The sequence below is a fragment of the Canis lupus genome, chromosome 11, assembly GCF_003254725.2.
Source record: "Canis lupus dingo isolate Sandy chromosome 11, ASM325472v2, whole genome shotgun sequence".
NCBI lineage: Eukaryota > Metazoa > Chordata > Mammalia > Carnivora > Canidae > Canis > Canis lupus.
This window is the reverse complement of record NC_064253.1, coordinates 73265164-73290988: the sequence shown is the minus strand read 5'-3', so window position 1 is coordinate 73290988 and position 25825 is coordinate 73265164. Positions and strand designations below refer to the sequence as shown.

At 37.6% G+C, this 25825-nt stretch overlaps 1 protein-coding gene across 1 annotated transcript in view; it reads left to right on the top strand.

The window, feature by feature from the left end:
- MEGF9 (multiple EGF like domains 9) overlaps positions 1 to 25825 on the top strand; it is a 78268-nt gene that overhangs the window by 30567 nt on the left and 21876 nt on the right. Inside the window, exon 3 of the mRNA XM_049115951.1 lies at positions 9704 to 9905. Within this exon, the coding sequence (XP_048971908.1) occupies positions 9704 to 9905 (202 nt within the window). The remainder of the gene's footprint in view (positions 1 to 9703; positions 9906 to 25825) is intronic.

Sequence of the window (25825 nt, the reverse complement as noted above, 5' to 3'; positions counted from 1 at the left end):
ATACACTAATTTGTAGAATAAGTGGAATTAATGGGAAAAATACAACATCTTTTTTGGAGGAAATGTGGCAGTAGAGTTCAGATAGAAACATAACTAACAAGAACTAGAAGAAAATGTAACGAGCAGCAATCCATTAGTGAAACATGTTATAAAGATGCAGTCACTAAAACTTTTTTTTTCTTGCTATACTGGTACAAGAATAGACAGATCAAGTTAATAAATCAGAAACAGATTGTGATGTGAAAAAAATGTTAGTATGCCATATAAAAAGGGCCACAGTTTATTTAACAATTCACCAGTTGACATTTAGGTAATTTTTAGTTGTTAGTGATTATGAATAAAACTGTTGTAAACATTCAGTTATACTTACCTGCGAACAGAAGTTCTCATTTTTCTTGGGTAAATGTCTGGGATTAGAAATGCTGGGTCATATGGTAGGTATAAATTTAAATTCATAAGAAACCACCAGATTGTTTTCTAAGCATTCCTGTTAGGAACTCAGAAGAGTTCTAGTTGCTCAGCACTGTTAACAGCACCAGTTATTTAAAATTTAACCATTCTGTTAACGGTGTAGTAGTATATCATTATGGTTTCAGTTTGCATTTTCCTTTTTTTTTTTTTTAAAGATTTTATTTATTCATGAGAGACAGAGAGACAGAGAGGTAGAGACACAGGCAGAGGGAGAAGCAGGCTCCATGCAGGGAGCCCGACGCGGGACTGGATCCCGGGTCTCCAGGATCAGGCCCCGGGCTGAAGGCAGCACTAAACTGCCGAGCCACCGGGGCTGCCCATCAGTTTGCATTTTCCTAATAAAAGATGTTGAGCATCTTTTCAAGTGTCTATTTGTCATACATACACATTCTTTGGTGAAGTATCTGTCCAGACCTTTCCCTTGTTTTAAAATTGTAGTTTTGGGGATCCCTGGGTGGCTCAGCGGTTTAGCGCCTGCCTTTGGCCCAGGGCGCGATCCTGGAGTCCCGGGATCGAGCCCCACATCAGGCTCCCAGCATGGAGCCTGCTTCTCCCTCCTCCTGTGTCTCTGCCTCTCTCTCTCTCTCTGTCTATGATAAATAAATAAATAAATAAATAAATAAATAAATAAATAAATAAATAAATCTTAAAAAAAATAAAAAATAAAATTGTAGTTTTTTTTTACTGTTAAGTGCTGAGAGTTCTTTGTATATTCTTGACACAAGTCCTTTGGCAGAAATGTGATTTGCAAATATTCTCCTAGTTCATGGCTGTGTTTTCATTCTCTTAGTAGTTTTGTAAAGTGCAAAAGTTTTAAATTGGAATAAAGTCCATTTTATAAATTTTCCTTTTATGGATTTTGCTTTAGGTGTTGTATCTAGAAGTCCTTTGCCCAGTCCAAGGCCAGTCACATTTTCTCCCATGTTTTCCTCTAGAGGTATTTGTAGCTTTACATTTTACATTTGAGGCCATGAACTATTTTGAATTAGGTTTTTTAACAAGGTGTGAGGTTAGGCCAAAATTCAGGTTTTTTGCATGGGGACACACAACTGTTCCAACACCATTTATTGAAAAAAAAAATATCCTTTTCCCGTGAATTCCTTTTATACCTTGCCAAAAATTAGTTGATAATATTTATGAGGATCAATTCCTGGGCTGTTTAGTTCCATTGACCTTTGCATCTTTTCTTTCAACAGCAACACATTGTCTTGATCATTGCAGCTTTAAAGTTAAGTTTTGGAATGAGTTACTGAAAGTCTTCCAACTTTATTCTTCATTCAAGTTTCTTTACTTTTTCTTATTTATCTTAGAGTCAGCCTGTGAATACCTACCAAAAGATCCTGATGGGATTTTGACTGGGGTTCACTGAATCTGCAGATTTAGTTGATATGTTGTGTCTATTTATTCAGGTCTTTTTTGAATATTTTTTTTCCAGTGTCTTATAGTTTTTTTATTTTTTATTTTTTTTTTGTCTTATAGTTTTAGCATAAAGATCATGTATATATTATGGTAGCTTTATCTATATTTCATATAGACAGGTGACAAGAACTATCCACATTTTATAGATTGACACCCTGAACCTCAGAGCAGTGAGACTTATTGAAGGTTACAGAGCTGGTAAATGATCAGCAAACTCTGGTTGTAAGATGTCCTGGGCCTTGGGGCGCCCGGGGGGCTCAGTGGTTGAGCATCTCCCTTTGGCTCAGGTCGTGATCCTGGGTCCTGGGATCGAGTCCCGCCTCGGGCTCCCTGCACGGAGCCAGCTTTTCCCTCTGCCTGTGTCTCTGCCTCTCTCTGTGTCTCTCATGAATGAATAAATATAATCTTCAAAAAAAAAAAAAAAAAAAGATGTCGTGGGTCTGTCTAGTGTTTTGGTTTTTTTTTTTTTTTCTTCTTCTACTTTTATAGTCAGAAGTTTCTTATAGTGAAAAGACCATGGATTTTGGAGTTCTTCAGTTTGAGTTGCAATCTGTCCTCCTGTACCGGTTAGTTGTATGGTTGTTGCAATTCTCTGAGATGTCCGTTTGTCCTTCAAGGCACCTACCTCACAGGACTGTGGTGAAGACTGAGGGGTGTGTACCTGTGACGTTTTCAGTGCGATGTTGGAGATACACGTGGTGTATGCTCAGTAACCGGTCCTATCATCTTGGTTATTATTAGTAGTGAAAGCTGGTTGTTACAGTTTTTCCCAGAACTTGTCATTTTGTCTCATTAATTAGATGAATTGTCTTTGAATTGTGGAAAATTGGCAGCGAGCCAGGGACAAGCAACAAGAACATGGCCCTTAAGTGTGAGGCAGAAAAATTTCTACGACACCCATGTCTTTGTTACCCACTTTTTTTTTTTTTTCATGCATCTACCGTAAAGTAGAAGAAATGTTTGGGGACAGTGAATTGTGACTGGGAGTTTTAATGGATACATTTTTATTTTAAAAGGTAAAGCTTAACGCTTTTCTTTAAAAGCAGTGGCTTTACGGGAGCCTGGGTGGCTCAGTCAGTTAAGCATCTGCCTTCAGCTCGGGTCGTGATCTCAGGGTCCTGGGATCCAGCCCCACATCCTGCTCAGCGGGGAGTCTGCTTCTCCTTCTCCCTCTGCCTTCTCCCCCTGCTTATGCTTTCTCTCTCTGTGTCAAATAAATAAAATCTTAAAAAAAATAAAAGTAGTGGCTTTAAAACTTTCCACATTTCTGTGAAGTCTGCTTTAATGCAAGAAACTCATCAGCTTTCATACTGGGTTTCCCGGTTTTGCAAAGATTTGTGACCCTACCCTGGCATAACATAAATGTGAAATGTAATTTGAGTATCAGTGTTATGCTAGAGTAAGACCTTTTATAAAAATAAAAATTCTGTGTTGACAGTTCCTTTTCTCTAGAATGAAGCCCTTTCCAAGATTCCTTTACTCTAAACCTACAAAGATGGATATGGGCCTAATAAAAAGTACATTTTGAAATAGGTATACCATATACTTAGGAAATCAGGCCTGGAGTCAAGACAGTATTATTATATGTTGTTGTTGCTGTATTCTTTTGATGTATAGGCAGAAGTTTGAATTAAATATTCCTACGGTTGATTCTGACAGTCATTTTTAAAATTTCTTTTCAATTTGAAAATCGAGAGATATTATTTTTGTAGATATTATCTTAGATTTGTGGAAAAGACAGACCAGACACATTCAAAATGGTTACACATACGTTACTTCCCTGGTGTTTGTTTAAATAGAGTACAGTTTTTAATGATGGATCTCAATGGAACAGAAACAGTTGTGTATGCAAAGGGATGGGAATCCTATATACTTTTATTTTTTTCTTCTTCTCCTTCATTCTACATAAGAGCAATTACAACCAAGTTGGAGCCAAAAGCAATTACAACTTAAGTTGGAGCCAAAGGAAAAAAGAAAAGATTCTACTTCTTTTAGTTAAATAACATTTCATTTATTTATTTTATTGTTTTTTTTAAGAGAGAAAGCACACTCCCATGTTCAGGAACTGGGGAAGGGGGGGGCAAGGGGAAGGGAAAGAAGGAGAGGGAGGGAGTGAATCTCAAGCAGGCTACACTGTAGCTCCATTGCACGACCCTGAGATCACAACTTGAGCCCAAATCAAGAGTTGGTTGCTTAACCAACTGAGCCACCCAGGTATCCCCAGTTAGATAGTGTTTTTTTTTTTTTTTTTTTTTTAAATTTTTTTTTATTTATTTATGATAGTCACAGAGAGAGAGAGAGAGGCAGAGACACAGGCAGAGGGAGAAGCAGGCTCCATGCACTGGGAGCCTGATGTGGGATTCGATCCCGGGTCTCCAGGATCACGCCCTGGGCCAAAGGCAGGCGCCAAACCGCTGCGCCACCCAGGGATCCCTAAATAGTGTTTTAAACCCTAAAATGTCCCACAGATTTTTGTGCAGTAACCAACTGAAGTATTCATCAATTCTTGCTATTTTAATTGTAACACTAGCTTTGCAAAAGACTTCAGTTATTAGGTGGGTCCCCTGTGACTTTAGTGTCACACAGTCCAGCTAGAGTAATTGCTTGTAGGACACCAAAGCTCTCTTCTTGCAAAATCTAAGGATATAGTTTAAGAAAAAAAAAAAAAAAAAAAAAGGAACATGGTCTAGCAAAACCTCATTGCTTTTTTCTTTTAATATTTTGTTTATTTTAAAATTTATATCCAATATAATTTACTCATATTGTATTCAATTCTATTAATGTTTTAAATTTTGGTTATAAGATTGAGTACTAAGCCTTGATAGATTTTAAATACATGTCTCCTAGCTTTTTGCTTCTTTGACATTGAACAGAAGATGCGTTAACAAATATTATAGTACATTTTTGTATGTCTTCTGAATATGGGGAAGAATGAAAAGCTTTGGAATAGCCTAGAGCAGTTTTAAAAAAATATTCTTAATTTTTTTATTCTTTTGAAATCTGAAGATACTGAAAGCAAGAGTGAAATCATTGTTGAAGGAACAAAAAGGAGTCAGAAATTTAGTTTTGCAAAGGTATTTTCACAATTTTGCAAGAGGCTATAAACCGAATTCCAGTCTATATTCCTGAACCAGATTCCTGTGAGTGCTCTGTGTTAGTTATATTTACAAGTATTTTTCCAGTATCTATACATAAATGCAATACTTATTTTGTAATCAATTTAGTTCAGCAATAATGCTCTTATCAATTAACAGTCTTTGTTCTATGACATTTGCATCATGAATTGACAGGGGACATAATTTTTTCATTTTCTTATTTCACATCTTTCATTTACTGCTTTTATAGTTCTTTTTTTATCTGCAAAAGGCTAACACACTATTGTACCAAATTGCTTGAGTTTCCAGACATCATAGTTAATTACAGTACTCAGAAAGGACTTCAAAAAGAGGCAGAGAGACAGAGATCACAGTTAATATTTTTCTAAAAACTACCATCAAAGTAGTTGCAGTTACCAAAACACAATGAAAATTCTCTAGAGGATATGATGGATGTTTTACTGAAGTGGTTCAAAGCTGAACTTTAGTATGTGCAAGGAGACAGTCTCTTACCAGTACAGGTGTTTGTGCACAGAGAGTCAGGGAGCTATGGGACTTCTAAGCAAAGTTACTCTATATTTGTTTTTCATTGCTGAAAATGTTCATCTCTTGACCCCTTGGTGAGGAATGTTTGAAAAAGTTCAATATTTGATTTAAATGCAATGATTGCTTTGGGTACTTTTACCACAAAATCATCACGTAAGTTCAAGTTCTCAGAGAAAAATCCCGAGTTACTGTCTCTCCTCCGGGCCTCTATATTTCTATTTTCAAACAGTTTGGCACCAGATTTTAGTTTCTTTTTCTTCTTTAGGCATCAACTCAGTGCTGTTCAAAGTATTTCATTGCTCTTCAGAAGCCAAACAAAAAAGAAAAAATATTGCCAAAGACTGCCATCTCTCTGCTAACATTTATGATACTTTTCTCTAATTATTTCTCTATAGAGCTTTCCCAAGAGTCACAGGACATTGAGAAAAAACCCACAGCTCCAATGACGGAGAATTTACTTCATATGTACTCTTAGGCAACCAAAGGAGATTTCTGGCATTTCATCCAGACTTGTCCGTGATTAGTTTTTGTGTCCTCTTCGTACTGTTCCATTCCCATCAACATCCATCCTGGTGACTTACCATCTGTCATGTCACTGACTCCTTTGTGCTGCTTTGTTGTCTAAGAGTCTACCTCATTAAGAAGTCCGCCCTTCGTCTCTTGTTCTTGGCTATGGGTCCTTCCCACTGCTTCTGTCAATCGAAATTCCTTTCTTCTTTCTCATATTGCCCACCTCCTAGTAAACTGCATTGTTTCTGCATTAACTCCTGTCTGGCTCTATATGAATGTCAAGAACCGTGAAGACTCTGAGCTTTTACTCTATTTACAAGCTAACAAGTTATCCTGACACAATGTATTGCAGATTCGTGGTGCTTTACGTTTATTACTGTTTCTCATACTATTCATTTAACTTGGATCATTTCATTTGAGGTCAATCCCTGGGATAGGGCCTCAGATTCTGAGCTCCAAACAGAAGAAATGCACGTGTTCCCTGGCATTTGGTATGCTTTGCTTTAACTTCTTTTCCTTTGGTTAATTTGAGGAAGAATGTTAATGTGTTAGTAGTGCATTTTGTCTTCATAAATCAACCCCCTTTCTGGGGCCGTCTCTCTTGCTGAATTTTTTGCCAGGTATTCCACTACTGTTAGGACGATTCATACAAGGGGCATATAATCAAATAAATGCTCTTTTTTGTCCTCTCTAAAACCACATACTCAACCCTTTTGTGTTCATCATTGTATTCGTAGGTACCTATAGCGGTAATATGTGGAGCCCAGGATACATAGGATACCTCTCATTTTCTTCCTAGATAACTACAACTTGGATTTTTGAATGTTGGGACACTAATTTTATTTCCTAAATATTGTCAAAAACTGCCATAGTAATAAGCCCAATCGTAGGCTTTCTTGTCCACAGGGTACAACAAAGCTGTGTCCTATGAATCTGACATCTGACTTGTGTTTCTGTTATTTTATCTAGCATCTCCTTCCAGCTATTGTATTACATATTGCAGCACTCTGACCTACCTCTAGCTCAGGTGTTGGGGCTGAGTATAATAGGTACTGTATTATGCCCTGTTTATAGGCAAGAAAAGGAAGGCACAAGGTTAGTTAACTTGTCTAAGTCCATAAAGTTCGTAAATGAGAGAGCTAGATTTAAACCTATAGTTGTCTGCCTCTGTAGTCTGTACTCATAACTGCTTCACTTTACTGCCTCTTCAAATTATTGGCATATAAGAGTTATAGGTAGGAGATGTTCTTTTTAGATTCACACCAGGGGTAATAAGAGTTTGTGGAGGAGTAAGTTTCAGCTGCTCCCTGAAATAGGGAATAGGTTTGAATATGTGGAGAGTGGAGAGCATTTCAAGGAAGACACAATGAGCAAAGGTCCAAAGATTAGACTAAAAATATGTTCAGAGGATATTGAAAAGATTAGCTTGGCTCCATAACAGTAATAAATAGCTAGTGAACTTGATTAGTACTGAAGTTTCCCCATTAGAACTTTACTGGAAAAAAAAAAAAAGGTTTTTCCTCAAAATTTTTAGATTATTTTCTTTTTTAAAAAAGATTTTATTTGTTTATTCATGAGAGAGAGACTGGCAGAGACACAGGCAGAGGGAGAAGCAGGCTCCATGCAGGGAGCCCGACGTGGGACTCGATCCCGGGACTCTGGGATCACGCCCTGGGCTGAAGGCAGGCACTAAACCACTGAGCCACCCAGGGATCCCCTGATTATTTTCTTTAAAAAAAAAAAAATACCCATCTCATTGATTGGGAACACTGATTCAGGTTTCAGATAGAAGTACATTAGCAAGGAAGTAATAGAATAAAATTCTCGGCCTTAGACTTTTTTCTTAACCTATTCACTTTTTTGAGCTGGGTCTGCCCACACTAGCATAGTCGGTTAGTTTAACTTGTGATGAAACTGGTCCGGCAGGAGGAATTGGATGTATGTTGAAATTCTTCCAGATTTGGAAGGAAAATGTTATTTTAAGTGTTCTGGTCATTTTTGGTGGAGTGAAGGTCTTACCATGAAGTTGTCATTGGCAGGTTTGCAGGCCACTAAACGTGGCTTCCTTATTTACAAAAACTACACATACACACACAGATACACACCAGACACTAGAAATAAAGTGAAAACAAGTAACTCTGAAAGAAATGTCACGGTTACATAGCCTAGTAAAACAAGACAGTTGCCTGGGAGGGGAAACTGATACCTTTCCTAAGTTTGGGGCTGAAGAAATCTTAAATTCTTCTCTGGGATTTTTAACTAATTCACCACCCACTCTTGGATTAGGCATAAAGCAAATCACTCACCAGCATATGTATATTCATTCATCTGTCTTACGTATTAGAAGAGATGGAGAGAGCAAGGAGAGAAGCCGACCCCAAAGTTTAGGAACTGATGAAGAGTGGGAGGTACGGCGTTGGTATGGGTGCGGCCACGTGGGAATTCTCTGTGGAATCCTTTACTTTGACTGGTGTGGATAAGCTGCTTGTGATGACATTAGATTTTCATTTCCTTTTCCAGACTAGAGGAGCAGAAGCCTTTATAACTTTCTCTTAAGACACTGGATTTGCAGTTATTCAGTAACTTTTAAAAAATCATCAAAAATGACATTAAAGATAATTTTTTCCAAGCTAAATAGTAATCCATGTAACGCCGTTTCATATAGTTCCTTACCTACTCAGAAGTGTAATTTGTACCATTGATTCTTTTTTTTTGGGAGGGGGAGCTTATTAAACCTAGGTTTGTAGCTGTTTTGGAATTAGGGCTATTCCTAAACTGTGTACAAGATTTTATTTTATCTGCAGTTGACTTTGCTCATTTTTGACATGCTCACAAAATCCTGTGTTGATACTATGTCCAACCATGTTGAAAATGCCTTCTTGGTAAAATGAATGTAAACAATAGCAAAAACCAAATTTGAGTTGACCTTTAAATATATCTACACTTAAAGGCTAAAGCCAAGGACTTTAAAGTATTTTCATCCAAAGAACTCTTTGAAATGTAGCTAAAGGAAAGTTTATTTTCTAGATCTTGTAACCTAGGGGATAGATTCAAACTGTGATTGGTTTTAGCCCACCGATCAGGATGACTGTGTAAACTTTCTCATCTAGGATTTATTGTTCATTCTTTCCTTACCTTAAAGATTCAAGTCTCCATGAATTCCTTCCTGGGAAGAGCATATTAGCTTCTGATTCCAGCTGTAGCACAATTTTTTCTGACTAGTGTGAGTTACCACAGTAAACCATTGGAGCCTTAGGCTTTTGCTGCTCTACAGTGGGACTATTTATTATTTAACACGTTGCCATTGCCAACCTCTGCTCTCCCTGCCATGCAGGTAAGCACAGGCCCTGCCTTTAGAGGTTTCCAGTCCTGAAAAACTGAATATTGAAGTGTAGGGTAGGGCGAGAATATAAAGAGTACTGGCAAGGGCATTGAGAATGTTAGCTTTATATTTATGAATGATGTATAGTTTTACCTACTTTATACATTTCCCATCTTAAATAAAATAAACGGGACGGAAAGTGAATTTGAACCAGAATTAATTTTATCCATCCTTACAAAATTGTCATCAACACTTATTAGGAAAAATACAATAGGGTTCATTTTATTAAGAAAACATTAAATCTTGGTTAATAATGTCTCTTTCCTTCTCGCCTTCCTAGAATATGCATGTAACTGCTCTGTGGTGGGAAGCCTGGATGTGAATCGCTGCAACCAGACCACAGGGCAATGTGAGTGTCAGCCGCATTATCAAGGGCTTCGCTGTGACAGCTGCAGGGAGGGCTTTTACCTGAATCTCACTTCTGGGCTCTGTCTACCATGTGACTGTAATCCATACGGAGCCCTCAGCACGATCTGCAGCAGGTAAGCATCAGAGGGCGGAGCGGATGTTATTTTATCAAGGAAAAAAAAAAAGACTCTTGTTCTCAAGGACCAGAGTGGTTTAAATAAATAAATGGGAAAAGGGGCATAGATTTATAAAATATTTCATATACTTTTATTTTTCTCCTTTTGTATATTATATTTAATGTCAAAATGAAAAAGCCTCTAATTTACTAATTTGGTTCTATAAAAGCTCCTGGGTCACCATTTTTGTTTTGTGATAATTTCTCTAATTTCATGGAAAAAAATTATTGAGAAAGCAGTCTCCTTTCTGGAAGTGATAACTTCTGGCATTTCCAGTGGAAATGTTCTTGTTATGTTTATTCACATGCCATTGGAGTTTCGGGAAACTTACCATTTGCTTTATTTTTTCTCTTATCCAAATGCCGGAACTGTTTCTTTGCATATCTCAGGCTTAAAGTCAGTAATATCCTAATTTCTCTAACTAGTGGGGAAAAGACTGGTTTGATTAAATAGGAATTGTCTGGAAATTATCTTTAAATTAGTATGTTATTTGGAGGCGATTTAATATAGCCAAACAGTGTCCCACCATCTGAGGATTTCCCTTCTACTACATTGAAAGTAATTATTCTTTAACCTCGTATGAGGCAGCTAGCTCTTTATGGACCCCAAATCAAAAAGCTGAAGAGACAGTGTTATGTAATGAACACAAGCTTTACAATCAGGCTAGCCTGGATATAGATCCAAGATCTGTTGCCACTTAGGAAATTTGTGCTTTCAGCAAGTTACTTCATTTCCCTGAGTCTCAGTTTCTCCTCTAGGTTGTTGTGAAGGTGAAATGAATAGATGCATGTAAAATGCCTAGCACACATTCTGGTTTCTTTTAATTTCGAAGGAACACTATTAGCTTAAATGAGGGATTATTTTTTTTTTAATTTAAAAAAATTATTTATTTATTTATGATAGTCACACACAGAGAGAGGCAGAGACACAGGCAGAGGGAGAAGCAGGCTCCATGCACCGGGAGCCCGACGCGGGACTCGATCCCGGGTCTCCAGGATCGCGCCCTGGGCCAAAGGCAGGCGCCAAACTGCTGTGCCACCCAGGGTTCCCTATTTTTAAAGAACTTTTAGCTCCTTGGCAGAAAAATTTCTTCATGCTCAGCAGTAGTTACCTTGGATGCTTTATAAATCATACTGTACTCATGATACACAGTATTGTATGATATTGTACCTCTATTAAAAATATGGATATGAACTTGATTAATAAGTTTATGATTTCAGATGCAACAATAATGCTTATGATGGTTGGTATTTCAAAATAGCTATGTGTTGTAATCTTTCCAACTCTTTTTACATGGGTTTTTAAATCACAGGGATACTTAGTGGCCGAGGAAGAATTCCTAATTAGAATTCCAAGCCCAGTGTCCTTATCATCATGCCGTAGAGCTTCTATAATGAGAAAACTGATAATCATTCTGTTATTTGAGGCTGAGAATATAGTAGTTACTTATCATTGCTCCCTTTGCTCCCCTGCTCCCCTAAAAACATGCTTGCACAAGACGTCCTGAGAAGGCTCGACTTTCTTACCATTTTCAAAGATGAGATTTGGAGAAGTTTGTTCATTCTAATATCTAATGGCATGACTACTGCTTTAGAATAAGATTCTGCAAACACATTTTTTCTTGAGCACTTTGGAGAGATAAAACAGTGTTTACTTCTGGGCCAAACTGCTTTATTAGAGGAGAAAGAAATAAGGGGAGCACTGAGAGAGAGTTTTAAAAGCTGGAGAAAAGGGAAAAACATTAATTATAAAATTCATGTAATACCTTAGTGTTTCCAATGATCTTTTATAAATTATTTCTTTTTTTTAAAGATTTATTTATTTAAGAGAGAAAGAGAGGGAGAGCATGCATGTGAGTGGGGAGAAGAGCAGAGGGAGAACATCTTTGAGCAGACTCCCTGCTGAGTGCTGAGCTCAAGGGGGGGGTTCCATCCCATGACCCATGAGATCTTGACCTGAGCTGAAACCAAGAGTCAGACACTTAAGCGACTGAGCCACCCAGGCACCCCTATAAATTATTTCTGATTCCCGCCCCCCCCCCCCCCAACAGTTAACGTTGTTAAGTGACACAGGCTTAAACACTGTTCTGAAAATAGGTCGCAACTAGAGAGTAGTGGAAAAGGCATTGGACTAGTAACTCAAAGATCCAGGGCAGGGGTCTGTAAACTACAGCCCTGAACCAAATCTAACCCACTGCCTGTTTTTGTAAATAAGGTATCCTTGGAACACAGGTGCACTCATCTATTTACATATTACCTATGACTGCTTTTGTGCTATAGTAACAGAGTTGATTAGTTGCAACAGAGACCCTATGGCCTGCAAACCTAAAATACTGTCTGGCTCTTTAAGAAAAAGTTTGCCAGCTCCTGGTTTGGGGTTCCAGTCCTGGTAGATCTTGCAGGGCAACCATGTAGCTTTGGGAAAGTCACTTTACTTTTTTTTAAGCGCTTGTCTTTTAATTTGTGAAGTGGCAGTAATAATCCATATCCTGTTTCTCTCCTGTATAGAGTTGTTTTGTCTTAATGATCAAACAAGAAAATGCATGTGTAAATTTTTACAATCTATACTTTCTAGATAAACAATAAAAATAATTCTAGAAACCATTTTTTGAGCATGTACTATATGCTAGGTCACTGTGTTAACTGCTTTATATGCATTATCTCATGTAAGTCTTAAAAAAACTCCCTTGAGGAGAGCCCTGTTATTTTCCTACTTTGAACATGAGAATTTTGATGTTTCGAGGGAATAGTAAACCTGCGTAACTTTACACACTAAAGCTACCATCAACCCAGTTGAACAAATGTAATAAGCCAGTGCTTAACTCTGTGAAGCAGAATGACTTCACAATTACACAATTGTTTTTCTTAGTAGAAAGCCTCTTAGTATTTAACCCAAATACCTTAGGATGTTCTTATCTCTCAGTTCAATGTGTTTTGGCCAATGGTTATATAAGAAAAATTTGTATTTATATTCCGGAAACTCAGTAATACCATATACAGCATTTTAAAGTAACATGTGGGAAGTCTTGTGTTAAATTCCAATTGTAATGAGTGTAATGTCACAATCACAAGTAAACAATTTGTAAAGTGTACCACATGTCAACAAAGAGGATGTGCAGCATGTTACTGCGTATTAGGCAACTGGTAACAAGCTTGGGAATTGCTGTTGATCAGGAAGTGATTTTGTAAGCATTTTGCATCCTTACAGGGGAGTTTGCTACTTATTTATAGGTGCTTTACTGTGTTTTAGTTACATTTTAAGAAGTTGGTTAGTAGTTTTGGGTTGATATGTAATGAATTAAAATTTACAATTACAATTTATAATAATTTTCACTTGAAATATTGGAAAGTAGGTGTTTTTTGGCATTTCTTGTAAGAATATATGATTTTCAGTAATGGATGATTGATGTTAAGCAGGAGGTGGAAGATACCTGTGTTATTATTACTTAATCTGTATGGACTGTTTTTTCTGTGTACCTGATGGGTTGGTTCTATTGTCCTTAGTAGGTCTTTTTTTTTTTTTTTTTGGATGAGTAACGTAATTTTAGAATACCTGCATACAGTCAAAGTATGTTGATTTCTCACATCTTTACCATCATCTTCCAACTGACATCTGAAAGGACCTTGCTTCCCTGCAGCCCTTAAAAGTCATGCCTGTTTCCTCTCTCTCACTCCTCTTATTTCTGGACCTGGAGTCGGAATAGATGACCTTCCTTGCTCCTCATTGCCACTTCCAGAGTGCTCTCCTTTCTCCCTTTCTAAACACGTTGCCTCCGAAGCTCATAGCAACAGAGCATGCTGTTCACCCTCTGTGTTGCTGTCCCCCTACGGGGTACTACCCCTAATGTCTCGCACATGGCTCACTGTTGTCTTTCTGCCACCACATCTGTCAAAATCCTGGTTGATTGAGGTGTCTCTAGATGATCTCAACAATGTTTGGCCTTTCCATTTTTCTACCTCTCTTCCAATTAGCATTCCTCCTTGCTTCCACGAAGCTTTATTTGTTTTACTTGCCCTATTTCTTGATTGCCTATGGCCTTAAAGATAGGTATGTTAATTTTTTGAGGTAAGTCCATTATCCTTTCCTAAAAGTTACTGCAGAGTAATATTTTAATTTAAAAAATTTTAACAATGTTTTTCAGAATGTCAGGCAATTTTTCAGAACAAACAGCACATCATTGAAGTCCTTTAAAAACCTGTACTCAAAGGAAGTCTTTAGAAGGAAAGCTCAGGAGCTCTAAACCTAGCTGTAAACATTGCATTTCTTGCTACCAGAAAGGAAGTTAAATTGACATAAGCCCAGAAGAACAGAAATGGGAAGTTGCAGGACTATGTACTTTGGCAAGAACATGTGGGTAAAATATGAGGAAACACCTCTGTGTTCTGCTCTGCTATAAATTATATATGAGTTAAGAAAAAAGGAAATTGTAGGCAAGTAGTGTATGTGCAGTAGAAAGGAAGTAAAATCTGAAATTAGTGACTTTGATTCTATTCTTGGTTTAGGCATTCACTAACTACATGACCTTCATTGAGATATCTGACCTCAAAAAAAAAAAAAAAAAGATATCTGACTTCTCTGAGCCTCAGTGTTTTCATCTGTAAAATAATATATGCGACATGAAGGATTTTTGTGAGACTTACTTTGTGTCTATGTGTCCACTTACATTGTGCCTGGCACATAGATTCACCTCAAAACTCCCTAGAGGTTGAATCTTTTTTTTTTTTTTTTTTTAATGTGAAGACTAGAATTGGTGACTCACCAGAGAGGAGGATCAAGTCCACCTGTCTTGTGCATGAGGAGGGATTGGGTGTTTGTTTTTGTTGGTAGGCTAAAGAAGAAATTGTTCGTTTTAACAGGAAAAAAAGTTTATTTTCTTCCATTTTCACATATTAAACCTCTTAAAATTGGACAATCTACATATATATATATCTATACATATATATATCTATATATATAGAGAGATTTTTTTTTTTTTTAAGAGAGAGAGCATGAGTGGGGAAGGACAGAGGGAGAGGAAGAGAAAGAATCTTAAATAGGCTCCATGTCAAGCTTGGAGCCCAAATGAGGGCTCGATCTTACAACCTGAAATCGTGACTTGAGCTGAAATCAGAGTTGATTGCTTAACCAACTGAGCCACCCAGATGCCCCAATGATGTATATTTTTTAATAATAATAATGATAGTTAAAGTTAATCAAATACACACTGGGCACTATCCTAAGCCCTTTCTTTGCATGTAGTACTTGATTTAATCCCTACATCAGCCATATCAGGTAGGCACTATTATAATAATTCTCATTTGCACAAGAAAAAAATTGGAAGTTAGGCAAATTGCCTAACTTACGATGTAATGACCAGTAAGTAAAAGCATTGGGATTGAAACATTTGCAACTTGGATCTAGAGTTTGGGATATATTAGATTATAGAATTGGTGACTCACAAAGAGGAGCAAAAATTTTGGAGTAAAACAATATTGCTTTTGCTCTTATCTAGAAACCTATAATCTACACTGGACTAAAGGGCATAAAACTATTAGAAGCCAATACAAAACAGTTTTTTTTTTTTTTTCCAAAAACAGTTTTTAAATATATGCTTAGGGATGCCTGGTGGCTCAGTGGTTGGGCATCTGCCTTCGGCTCCGGGCATGACCCCGAGGTCCTGGAATCAAGTCCCACACCGGGCTCCCTGCATGGAACCTGCTTCTCCCTCTGCCTGTGACCCTGCCTCTCTCTCTCTCTCTCTCTCTCTGTCTCTCATGAATAAATAAAGTCTTTTAAAAAAACTTCTTTAAAAAATAGATATATGCTGAATTTCTAAGTAGAATAGTTTAGAGTGGGAAAATAATAAACTGAAGTAATAAGGAAAAAGGCTTTTCAGAGGAGGTGGGAACTGAGATGAGCCTTCTCAGTTATGATTTGGGAAGGGCTGAGAAGAAGACCTTATCGGAAGGAAGAAAAACATGCAAATTCAAGTGCATTTCCTAAGATTATACAAGGAGGTAAGAAATCTGATCTAACACCTCTTTAAATTCTTTTTCTGTTTCCACTTCCCTGTTCTCTTTTTAGGTATAAATAGAAGTAGAAAAGTGGACTCAATTCTATCCTGATTCTCTTGGACATCTAATGGTCATGGAACAAACATCTGGCTTTTAAAAAATTCATCTCCCTATTCTTTATGCTCCTATATTTTCAGTGGGAGTTGCCCTAATGAGGGTAGAACTTGGCTACGGGAGCCAGATGTGGGTTGAGCAATGTCTTTATGTGCAAACACAGAGTCCTTTATGTACTGACAGATGGCCACCCCCTCACAGCACCATTGGTGTTCCAACCTGTTTAATTGGGAAAGAGTTGGTTTATAATGTTTTAACTTTTCATTTTTTGCTTTTGCAATGCATTTTTAATGTTTTCCTGATTTATATTTGGACATATGTTTAATAAGTGGATGGAGAAATCAGATAACATTTTATCTCAGAAATCAGCTTGCTTAGTGAGAGCCTGAAGCTCTTACTACAGCCCTTAAAATATTGTCAGGACTGGTTTTATATTTAGGCAATTATATACCGATTTGAGTTTTTTTAATGCATTCATAGTACGTTAGTATGCAAGGTGCATCATTTTAGACTCTATAAGATAACAAACAAGTTCTATAGTGGTGTAATGTCCTTTTACGTAAAATCTGTGGTTGCTGCTGTACAGTGAGTGTATGTTGAAATATTTATTATTTTGCATTTTAATTATGGGAATATGCCCCAGGACAGAGGGCAGAATTTTACTCATGAAGTCAAATTATAATGAAATAAATGTCAAATAGAAAGATGGCAATCCTCTGAGGCTCACGTTCACATGGGGCTCAGAAAATCATCACTTGTGTCATAATTGGGAGTAACAGCTGCTTGTGTAAACTCTTCTTTATTACTCTGCATATAATTCTGGGAGATCAAGAAAAAGTTATTTGATTACGAGAAATAATTAACAATTGAGAAAAGCTGTGTCATTTTTATTCACTCATCTCATTTAATAAAGGCATTGCATCTGCCAGCTATGTGTCCGAAGACATTATCAGTGGAGGCTAGAAATGTAAACAAAATATGAGTATTCACAAAGTGCACAGGAGATTCAGGGAAGTCTTAAGAGCCAAAGTTGCATCTAAATTGAGACCCGAAAGATGAGTAGAAATTCATAGGAAAGAACAAGCCATCTTCAGTAGAATGCAAGTGCCTCATTATTTCTCAAAGGCAAGAATGCCTGTTAGTGATGGAGAGGAAGGGTTGAAGGAGAGTGGGCAATGATAAGAGATGAGACTTTTTTCTGTTTACTGTTGTATCTCTAACACCTAAAACAGTGCCTGGCACAAAATAGAGTCAGTAAATCCTTGATGAATGAATAGAATGAATGAATGAAGAATAAACAGAGCCCGACTATAAAGGGCCTAATTTTGTCCATTGAAGGGATGCAAATTTTATCCATTGGAGAATACAGAATAAGGAGTGATATTGGATTTGCTTTTAAGAAAAATCACTCTGTCAGAAGTCTGGTAGATGGAGAGAGTGTGCTCAGGGAAGATCAGTGGTGAGAAGGCTTATTGCAACAATCCATTCAAGACACGTTAAAGGCCTGACCTGAGACACTGGCATGGGCATTGGCAATGGTGCAAGAGAAGAGGGAACCGATATAAGAGGTTTTTGTAGAATAAAATGTACGGGGCTAAGTGGTTGTTTGTATGTATGAAGTAAGGGGGAGAGACAGAGATGACTCCTGTGTTTCTTTCTGTCTTGGGCACAGGAGTAAAGAGATAGTCCATTAACTAGTAAAAGAATACAGGTAAATAAGCAAGTTGGAGGGAGATGATGATGTTAGGTTTCAAACATGTTCATTTTGAAGTGATTGGGAAATATTCAAATAGAAATGTCTGATGGTTGCATACACATTGTGTGCCAAACTCAAGAAATCTTCTAGCATATTCTTATGCTATTTCTTAGGAAAGTAAAACAAAGCCTTATAGCTTTGGCTTTATTTAAAAATAATTTTATTCTATGCCCCAGTTATCATTCTTGCATTTGTACCAGTCTCTAGTTTAAATTATTATTTTTATTTACTTCTATAGTTTTTCTGTGAAGGTAGAATTTTAAAAGGTAGCCATCTTAGTCAAAAGCAAGTAATTGATCTCAGCCTTTATCCTAGTGTGATTACTTTGTTTCAATAAATGTTCGTACAGTACCGATGGTTTGTGTTAGAAGATACTTTAAGCACATTACACCAAGTATCATGTTAAGTTCATGTAAAATAAATTAGACTATAATTTGAACATTAATAAATGGCCAGACAAGGACTTATTCAGAAAAAGGCACCAAGTGCATTAAGTATAAATAATGTATGTTTAGACGGCTCTGTGTTTTTCAGTACACTTCAATCTTAAATCCTCCATTCAATACAGGACATGCTCTGTCCTCCTGGTCTTCTAATTATTAACTAGATAACAGCTGTAGTCAAATGAATGAAAAAAAAAAAACCCCACATCTTTCTTCTAGTTATTGGTGACCTTTGAGAACATTAACATGTCACAGTGAATTGATATAGTTGCTGTTGATCAAACATGGTCCTTTCCCTAAGCCATGTTGCAGGTTCTTCTACTTGTTTATTTTATTAAGCCACTTTTATGCCAGTTTGGGGTTTTTAAAGAAATATTTTAAAGTTAAATTTTTGTTAATGATGATATTAAAAGGTCATTTATTTTGCTTCTGCTGAGAGACTCCTCCAAATATGTAGTTGTATATATGCCAATAATACAAATAATCATGTTCATATAGGGATCCCTGGGTGGCGCAGCGGTTTGGCGCCTGCCTTTGGCCCAGGGCGCGATCCTGGAGACCCGGGATCGAATCCCACATCAGGCTCCCGGTGCATGGAGCCTGCTTCTCCCTCTGCCTGTGTCTCTGCCTCTCTCTCTCTCTGTGACTATCATAAATAAATAAAAAAAAAAAAAAAAAATTAAAAAAAAAAAAAAAAAAAAAAAAATCATGTTCATATAAATTGTGGTATTTGGTATCAAGGTATTTATTTAGTTAACAAAGTATGTGCAGGATATTTGAATAGACCTTGTGGGGAATAGAAGATTAATAAGACAATGGGTCTTATCCCAAAGGAGCATCTGGTCTGGTAAGGACACTAAAAAAAATGTATATAAATATTTATAATGTGAAGTACAAATTCGCTGACATCATAAACTATAAAGATAAAATGTTAAGGGGATGAAGAATCTGGGAGATCTCATTGAAATGATTTCATTGAAGAAATAGGTTTTGACCTCAGTTTCGAAGATAGGAAAGGATTAGGCTTACAGAAGTGAACAAGGTGGGAAAGGATGTTATAGAACAGGAAAGAGCAAGATTAATGTCCCAGAGATGTGCTTACACAGGATGTAAGGTGGAAGGGAGGTGGGGGCAGAAGAGATAAATCTGGCAAGTCCTGTTGGGGTCAGGTCACAGAGGGCCTCCAGGGCCAGACAAATGATTTGGCTTTTATTCATGAAGCAGTCTTTAAGCAGAAATAATATCGGCACTGCGTCCTAGCAGTAGTAGAATGGATGGATATAAGTAGGGGGGGGATTAGAGGCAGAATGATAACCGGTGAGGGCCAAATTTAGGGTAATAATTTGGGACAACAGAGAGAATAATGAGAGTGGACGATAGTGAAAATGGTGATATGCCCCGTGATAGCAGGGTTTCTGTGCATAATTCTCTACCAAGCTCTGACTTTTGCACAACTACACAGATCTAAACGTGGTTTGTATTTCTCTGTTGAATTTAAGGACTCGCTCAGTCCCAGGGTTTCTTCTCAGGCCCACACTCAATGCCTGTGTTCCCCTTCTGCCTTTGTTGCAGGCCGCAGAGACCGAATCTGCTTCCCTACATGCTTCAGTGGTTGCTGCCACCCGCTGCATTGCATGGAATTTAGATTCCCCGCTGAGCCTTGCTGCTGAGTGTCAAGCAGGGTCCCCACATGCATGTTCTTTCTGTGTTGCCAAAAATAAATCCAAGGGCCCTTTACCTTTTGAGACTTTAAAAAACTATTAATCTTTGTAGAGAGGCCTGTGGGGGTAGCGAATATAATAGATATGGGGGAAGTTGAATGGTTATATAAATGACAGACTTTTCCACAAACAAGGTTCAGATATAGGCATAAACCTCTTTTATTTTTCCAGTTACTTACCCTAGCACTCATGCCTCAATAGCAACCTGTTTCCCTTTGAGGCAACCCATTCTCCAACAATTAATTACTCATTTTCCAGTGACACTAGGAGTTAGTCCTCTGATGCTGAGTGTCAAGGGAACATGATTCTGAACAGTTCACTGCCGTTACTGTCTCTCACTCCTGTAGGGCATGGCCAGGTTGAACAGCCTGACTGATGAGGCTTGCTCACTACCATAGTGATGCTTTCACTGGTCCAGATCCTTGAAGAGGCAGCAGTGATTCTTTGAGGGAGGATGAACCCACTCCTCAGTGCCAAGTTCTTTCAAGGATGCTCTTAATTAGGGTTCCAGAGTTCTAGGTCTTAACAATCAGCTCCTTCAGTTTATACATGCAGCTGTGTCCTAGTGTGCAGGCCGGCTCCAAGAGTTCCAGTTGAGGACATTTTGTAGAATGTTTCACTTAACCCCAAATCCCCCTCTTTCCCCGATAAAAAAAAAGTTGTTGCTAGGGATGCCTGAGTGGCTCAGTCTGCTTAAGCATCTGCCTTTGGCTCAGGGCATGATCTCTTGTCCTGCATTGGGCTCCCTGCTCAGTGGGGAGCCTACTTCCCCTCTCCTCTGCTGCTCCCCTTGCTCATGCCCTCTCTCTCAAATAAATAAATAAATACAAATCTTTAAAAAAGTTCTTGCTAAGCCTTTCTCTTAGGACAGTGGGGCCTATTCACTCCGTACTTAACACAACTAAGAGAAGCCTAAACAAGAGATTCTTCGCCCAGCCGGGAGAATCTGCTTCAAGATTATTTTCTGCCCCTGTCCAAAGGGCAAAGCAATTGGAAACTTCTCTTGCTGAAGAAGAAAGAAACCACAATTTAATCTCCAGTTAAGCATCTCTTGGATAGGAGATTTCACTACACATAAGAAGTGTAAAAATCTTGTAAACACATCGTGTTTTTCTGTTCTAAAAATTGACTTCTTTCTCAGATGAAAATACCTCACAGGTTGGCAAATAATAGTAACATTATTACTACCACCATGAACCCCGGAATGAACAGCGTTAACATTTATTGAATGTTTGCTCTGTGCCCGGCTAAGTGCTTTATATGTGCTAACTTGTAAGGATAAAATAACAACTGACTGAAGTGCTAGGAGTCTCATTTTACAGAAGAAGAAACAGACTTGAGTAATTTGCTCCAAAATAGACAACTAGTAGTGGCAGAAATAGGCTCAAACCAATACCCCTCTGACTATACTTCCTTTCTTTTATTATTTGAGAGTTTATTGAGTGGCTGAACCTCTGCTTGTTTTATAAATAAGCCTGATAACCATCCTAAGTTTAGCTACCGTATAGATTCCTAGCACGGAAGCTTGTCATTTGAGTGCCCAAGATAACATCCATCAGCAAGAAGTCATGTACCCCCTAATATGATGCAGTGAATGAGAAAGGCGTGTTACCTCTGTGATAGTCTTCACTAAAATTCATAATCTCAGTCAAATTATGACAAGACATCAGGCAAACCCAAATTGAAGAACATTTTAGAAAATAACCAGTACTCTTCAAAAGCTTCAAGGTTATAAAAGACAAGGAAAAACCAAGAAACTGTCAGATTGGAGGAGGCTGAAGAGACATGACCAGTAAACAAATATAAGGTGATAGCTCACATTGGTTCCTGGCACAGAAAAGGGACATTAATATAAAAATTAGGGAAACTGATAATGTTAGAGTACAGTTAACAGTATTATAGCAACATTAATTTTCAGTTTTGATGAATATACCATGGTTATATAAGAAATTAACCTTAGGGGAAGTTGGGTAAATAGTATAACAAGAACCCTCTGTACCATCTTTACACTTTTTAAAAAAATAATCTAATATTATATACAAGTAAAAAGTTAATAGAATTGTTATTTAGAGCAGTCAAAGGAATCGGATAGTATAATTGTCTTGTGATAAAGGCATAGTTAGTTGGTCGTAGTGATAATTCTTAACCTTAGGTCCAGAAGAGGAATCAGAGTAAGGAAATTAACTTTGCTTGCATGAAGATCTGCCACTTTAGATGTATGACATTGAGGTTAGAATATATAATCAAATTCATAGCCCGTTTTAATGTTTTAAATATATTTTTTCTCTAAAGTTTTAAAAGAAGAGCTTCTAAACCTTATGCTAGAAGACTTAGGCTGAAATAGAAGGATGCTTGTTCCCACAGAGAAGGCTTTGTCTTCCCCTGTGTCCCCTGAAAGAAAATTAAATCAGCATGACTTGTTCCATCTCAGAGGGTTTTTTTTTTTTTTATAGCTAGAAATATGTTTCTAGAGGGTAGAGGAAATATGGGACTATTCATCTTTTTTTCTCCTTGGATTTGACTTCCACTCAAAATATCTAAATTTGCAATCCCAGAGAGATATCTTGAAGTTTCTCTAGATTTCCTATAAAAAGGCTATAAGAGCTTTAGCCATGATTATTTTGATATTCGAAGTATATAGGGTTAATTAAAAAATTGTCAATTCCATTATTATGGGTTTTTACATATTAAATGAATTCTGTGGTATGATATAGTCCATGTGTTTTTTTTTTTTTAAGATTTTATTTATTTACTCATGAGACACACACACACAGAGAGGCAGAGACCCAGGCAGAGGGAGAAGCAGGCTCCATGCAGGGAGCCCGACATGGGACTCGATCCTGGGTCTCCAGGATCACGCCCTGGACTGAAGGCAGTGCTAAACTGCTGAGCCACCCAGGCTGCCCTAAACCTCTATTCTTGATGTTTTACACATATAACCTCTGACTTCTCAGAGCAACTTGGCTATCTTGCTCTTAGAAGCTGAGTTACTTAGCAATATGGTGTAATTAATAAGTGGCAGAGCTTATATTTGAGCCCGGGTCTCTCTGACTCCAAGGCTCTCCCCACTGTACCCTAAAATAGAATGGGCAAGATAAGATATGGCAGTGTGAGTCTCAGTGCAAGTATAGGTCTGGGTATGGGTGAGCATGATTCATCGACATAAGGAGTGGCCCATGGAGACATAGATCTAGAAGTCAGATCTGGGGTACAAAGAAGTTAAGTATTGTATAGAAAAAGGCAGCATGAAGTATTGAGAGCATCCATAGAGAATCATTTGAAAGGCAGGAATTAGGACATTATAAATATCAAAGTTGAGTCTACTTGACTTTCTGGGGCTTAAATGGCAGATATTTGACATATGGGAGATCTGAAAGCAAGTGTTATGAACCTACTCATTGGGGTGGAAATTGGGGATGCAGGACCACTAGGACCAGGAGGGAGGCATCAAGAAATTAGGGACAATAGTTGTAATCCAGCCATTGAGAATACGGGGGACTAAGGTTAAAAAAAAACAACAACAACAACAACAACAACAACTAGTAGCGAATGAAACTTAATGACAGTTCACTAAGGGTGATTGCTTTGAGTGCCCTCTTCTTAGGTCAGAATTGATACCAAATTAAGGGGTAAACACTAAGCTCAGAGTTGGGTATGAAGTAACTTTACCAGTCAGGTCTAGGAACATGAAAAGTAGAGTGAAGTCAGTATAGTGACATTTTTTACAGTTCATCTAGTACAGTGATTCTTCAAGACCCACCCCCAGACCAATATCAGCATAACCTAAGAATTGGTTAGAAATGCAAATTCTTGTGCCCAATCCCAGACCAACTGAATCAGAAATTCTGAGATAAGGCCTAGCAATCCGAACCACTGATCTAGTGAACAGTATGTTGCCCCGAAAAATCTAAGGTCAGCTTATATGCAGAAGAAAACCAGAAGTAATAACAAGTAGGCTTATCTGAGGCATTCCAGTCTCTGTTCTTTGTTTATGTGAGGATTTTTTAAGCTAAAGAGGCTTTTTTAGCAAGGTCATAATAGAAAATTGGGGTTAAACAAAACAGACTTTTCTTCTGTCTTTCATTAAGTACACAGAGTTAATCTATAACATAGAGGAGAGAGAGAGAAAAAGAACAGGTATTAGTTGGCAGAAAACCTGGGTTCTAATTCTGATCTCCCTCTAGGTGTGTGACCTTGAAAATGGAGTCAGCTCATGTCATGGAAGCTCCATTGCTTGGAGATGTTGACTATCCCCAATTTGACCATATAGAGAGCTACTAATATTTGGCACTTAAATATATAGTTTTAACTAGTTTTCACAATCATTTGATAAGAGATTCTTATCTTTCAGATGTGGGAACTTAATTTGTTCAACAAACAGCTAGATAGTGGCACAGTTGATACTTACGGGTGTCATAGAATTATGGTAAGAATGAACATAACTCATGCATATATAAACCTTGTGCCGTGCACTCTATAATCTCACAGTTGGGACTCAGTAATTTTAGCATTGCCCCCTGACTACTTCATTCCCTACAAGGTTTAGAAATCAAAAGCTTAGGACTTGTGTATAAAGACTTGGTCCTTAGCACTGTTAATATCAATATTTTGAATTAAACAGGTTTTTGTTTACTCATCTGGAAACCAAGGCACCATTTATGCTGTCATTTCTGTGAGAAAATGAATCCTAAACTCTAGGTACTACAAGTTAAGTTAATTTTTGGAACACGGCGTGTACACAGACCAAGTATTAATGATTACCCTTTCAGGTTAGTATCCAAAATATATAAAGAATGTATAAAACTCAACACCCAAAAGACAAATCCAATTAAAGAATGGGCAGAAGGCAGGAATAGACCTTTTTCCAAGGAAGACATACAGATGGCCACCAGACACATGAAAAGATGCTCAACATCACTCATCATTAGGGAAGTACACATCAAAACTACAATAAGTTATCACCTCTTACCTGTCAGAATGGCTAAAATCAACAACACAAGAAATAACGTATTGGCAAGGATGTGGAGAAAGAATGTGCACTAGAGTAGCCACTCTGGAAAACAATATGGAGTTCCCTCAAAAAAATTAAAAATAGAACTACCTTATACTCCAGTAATTACTTTGGTATTTACCCAGAGAATACAAAAATACTAATTCAAAGGGATGCATGCATCCTGATGTTTGCAGCAGCATTATCCACAACAGCCAAATTATGGAAACAGCCCAAGTATCCATTGATTGAGAATGGATAAAGGAGATGTGTGTGGTGTACACACATTTACACACACATACACACACACACACACAATGTATGGGATATTGCTCAGCCATCATAAAGAATGAAATCTTGCCATTTGTAACGACATAGATGGAGCTAGAGTATAATGCTAAGTGAGGTGAGTCCGTCGGAGAAAGACAAATACCATATGATTTCACTCATGTGTGGAATTTAAGAAACAAAACAAATGAGCCAAGGGAGAAAAAAAGAGAGAGGCAAACCAAGACTCAGACTCTTAACTATAGAGAACAAACTGATGGTTGCCGGAGGGGAGGGAGTGGAACGGGCGATGAGTAGTAAGGAGGGCACTTGTGAGGAGCACGGGGTGTTGTATGAAGTGTTGAATCACTAAATTCTGTACCTGAAACTAATATTACACTGTATGGTAACTAACTGGAACTCCAATTAAAAAAGAATTTTTAAAAATTACCCTTTCATGAAGCAAACCTTTTACAAATGGTTACAAAAGAATACAGTGTTAATGTATTTGAGAAGCATCGTCTTTTCAGGAAGATGATGCTTTTTCTTTTTTCTCTCTTCAAAATGACTTTTAAAAAGAAGAAATCTCTATCA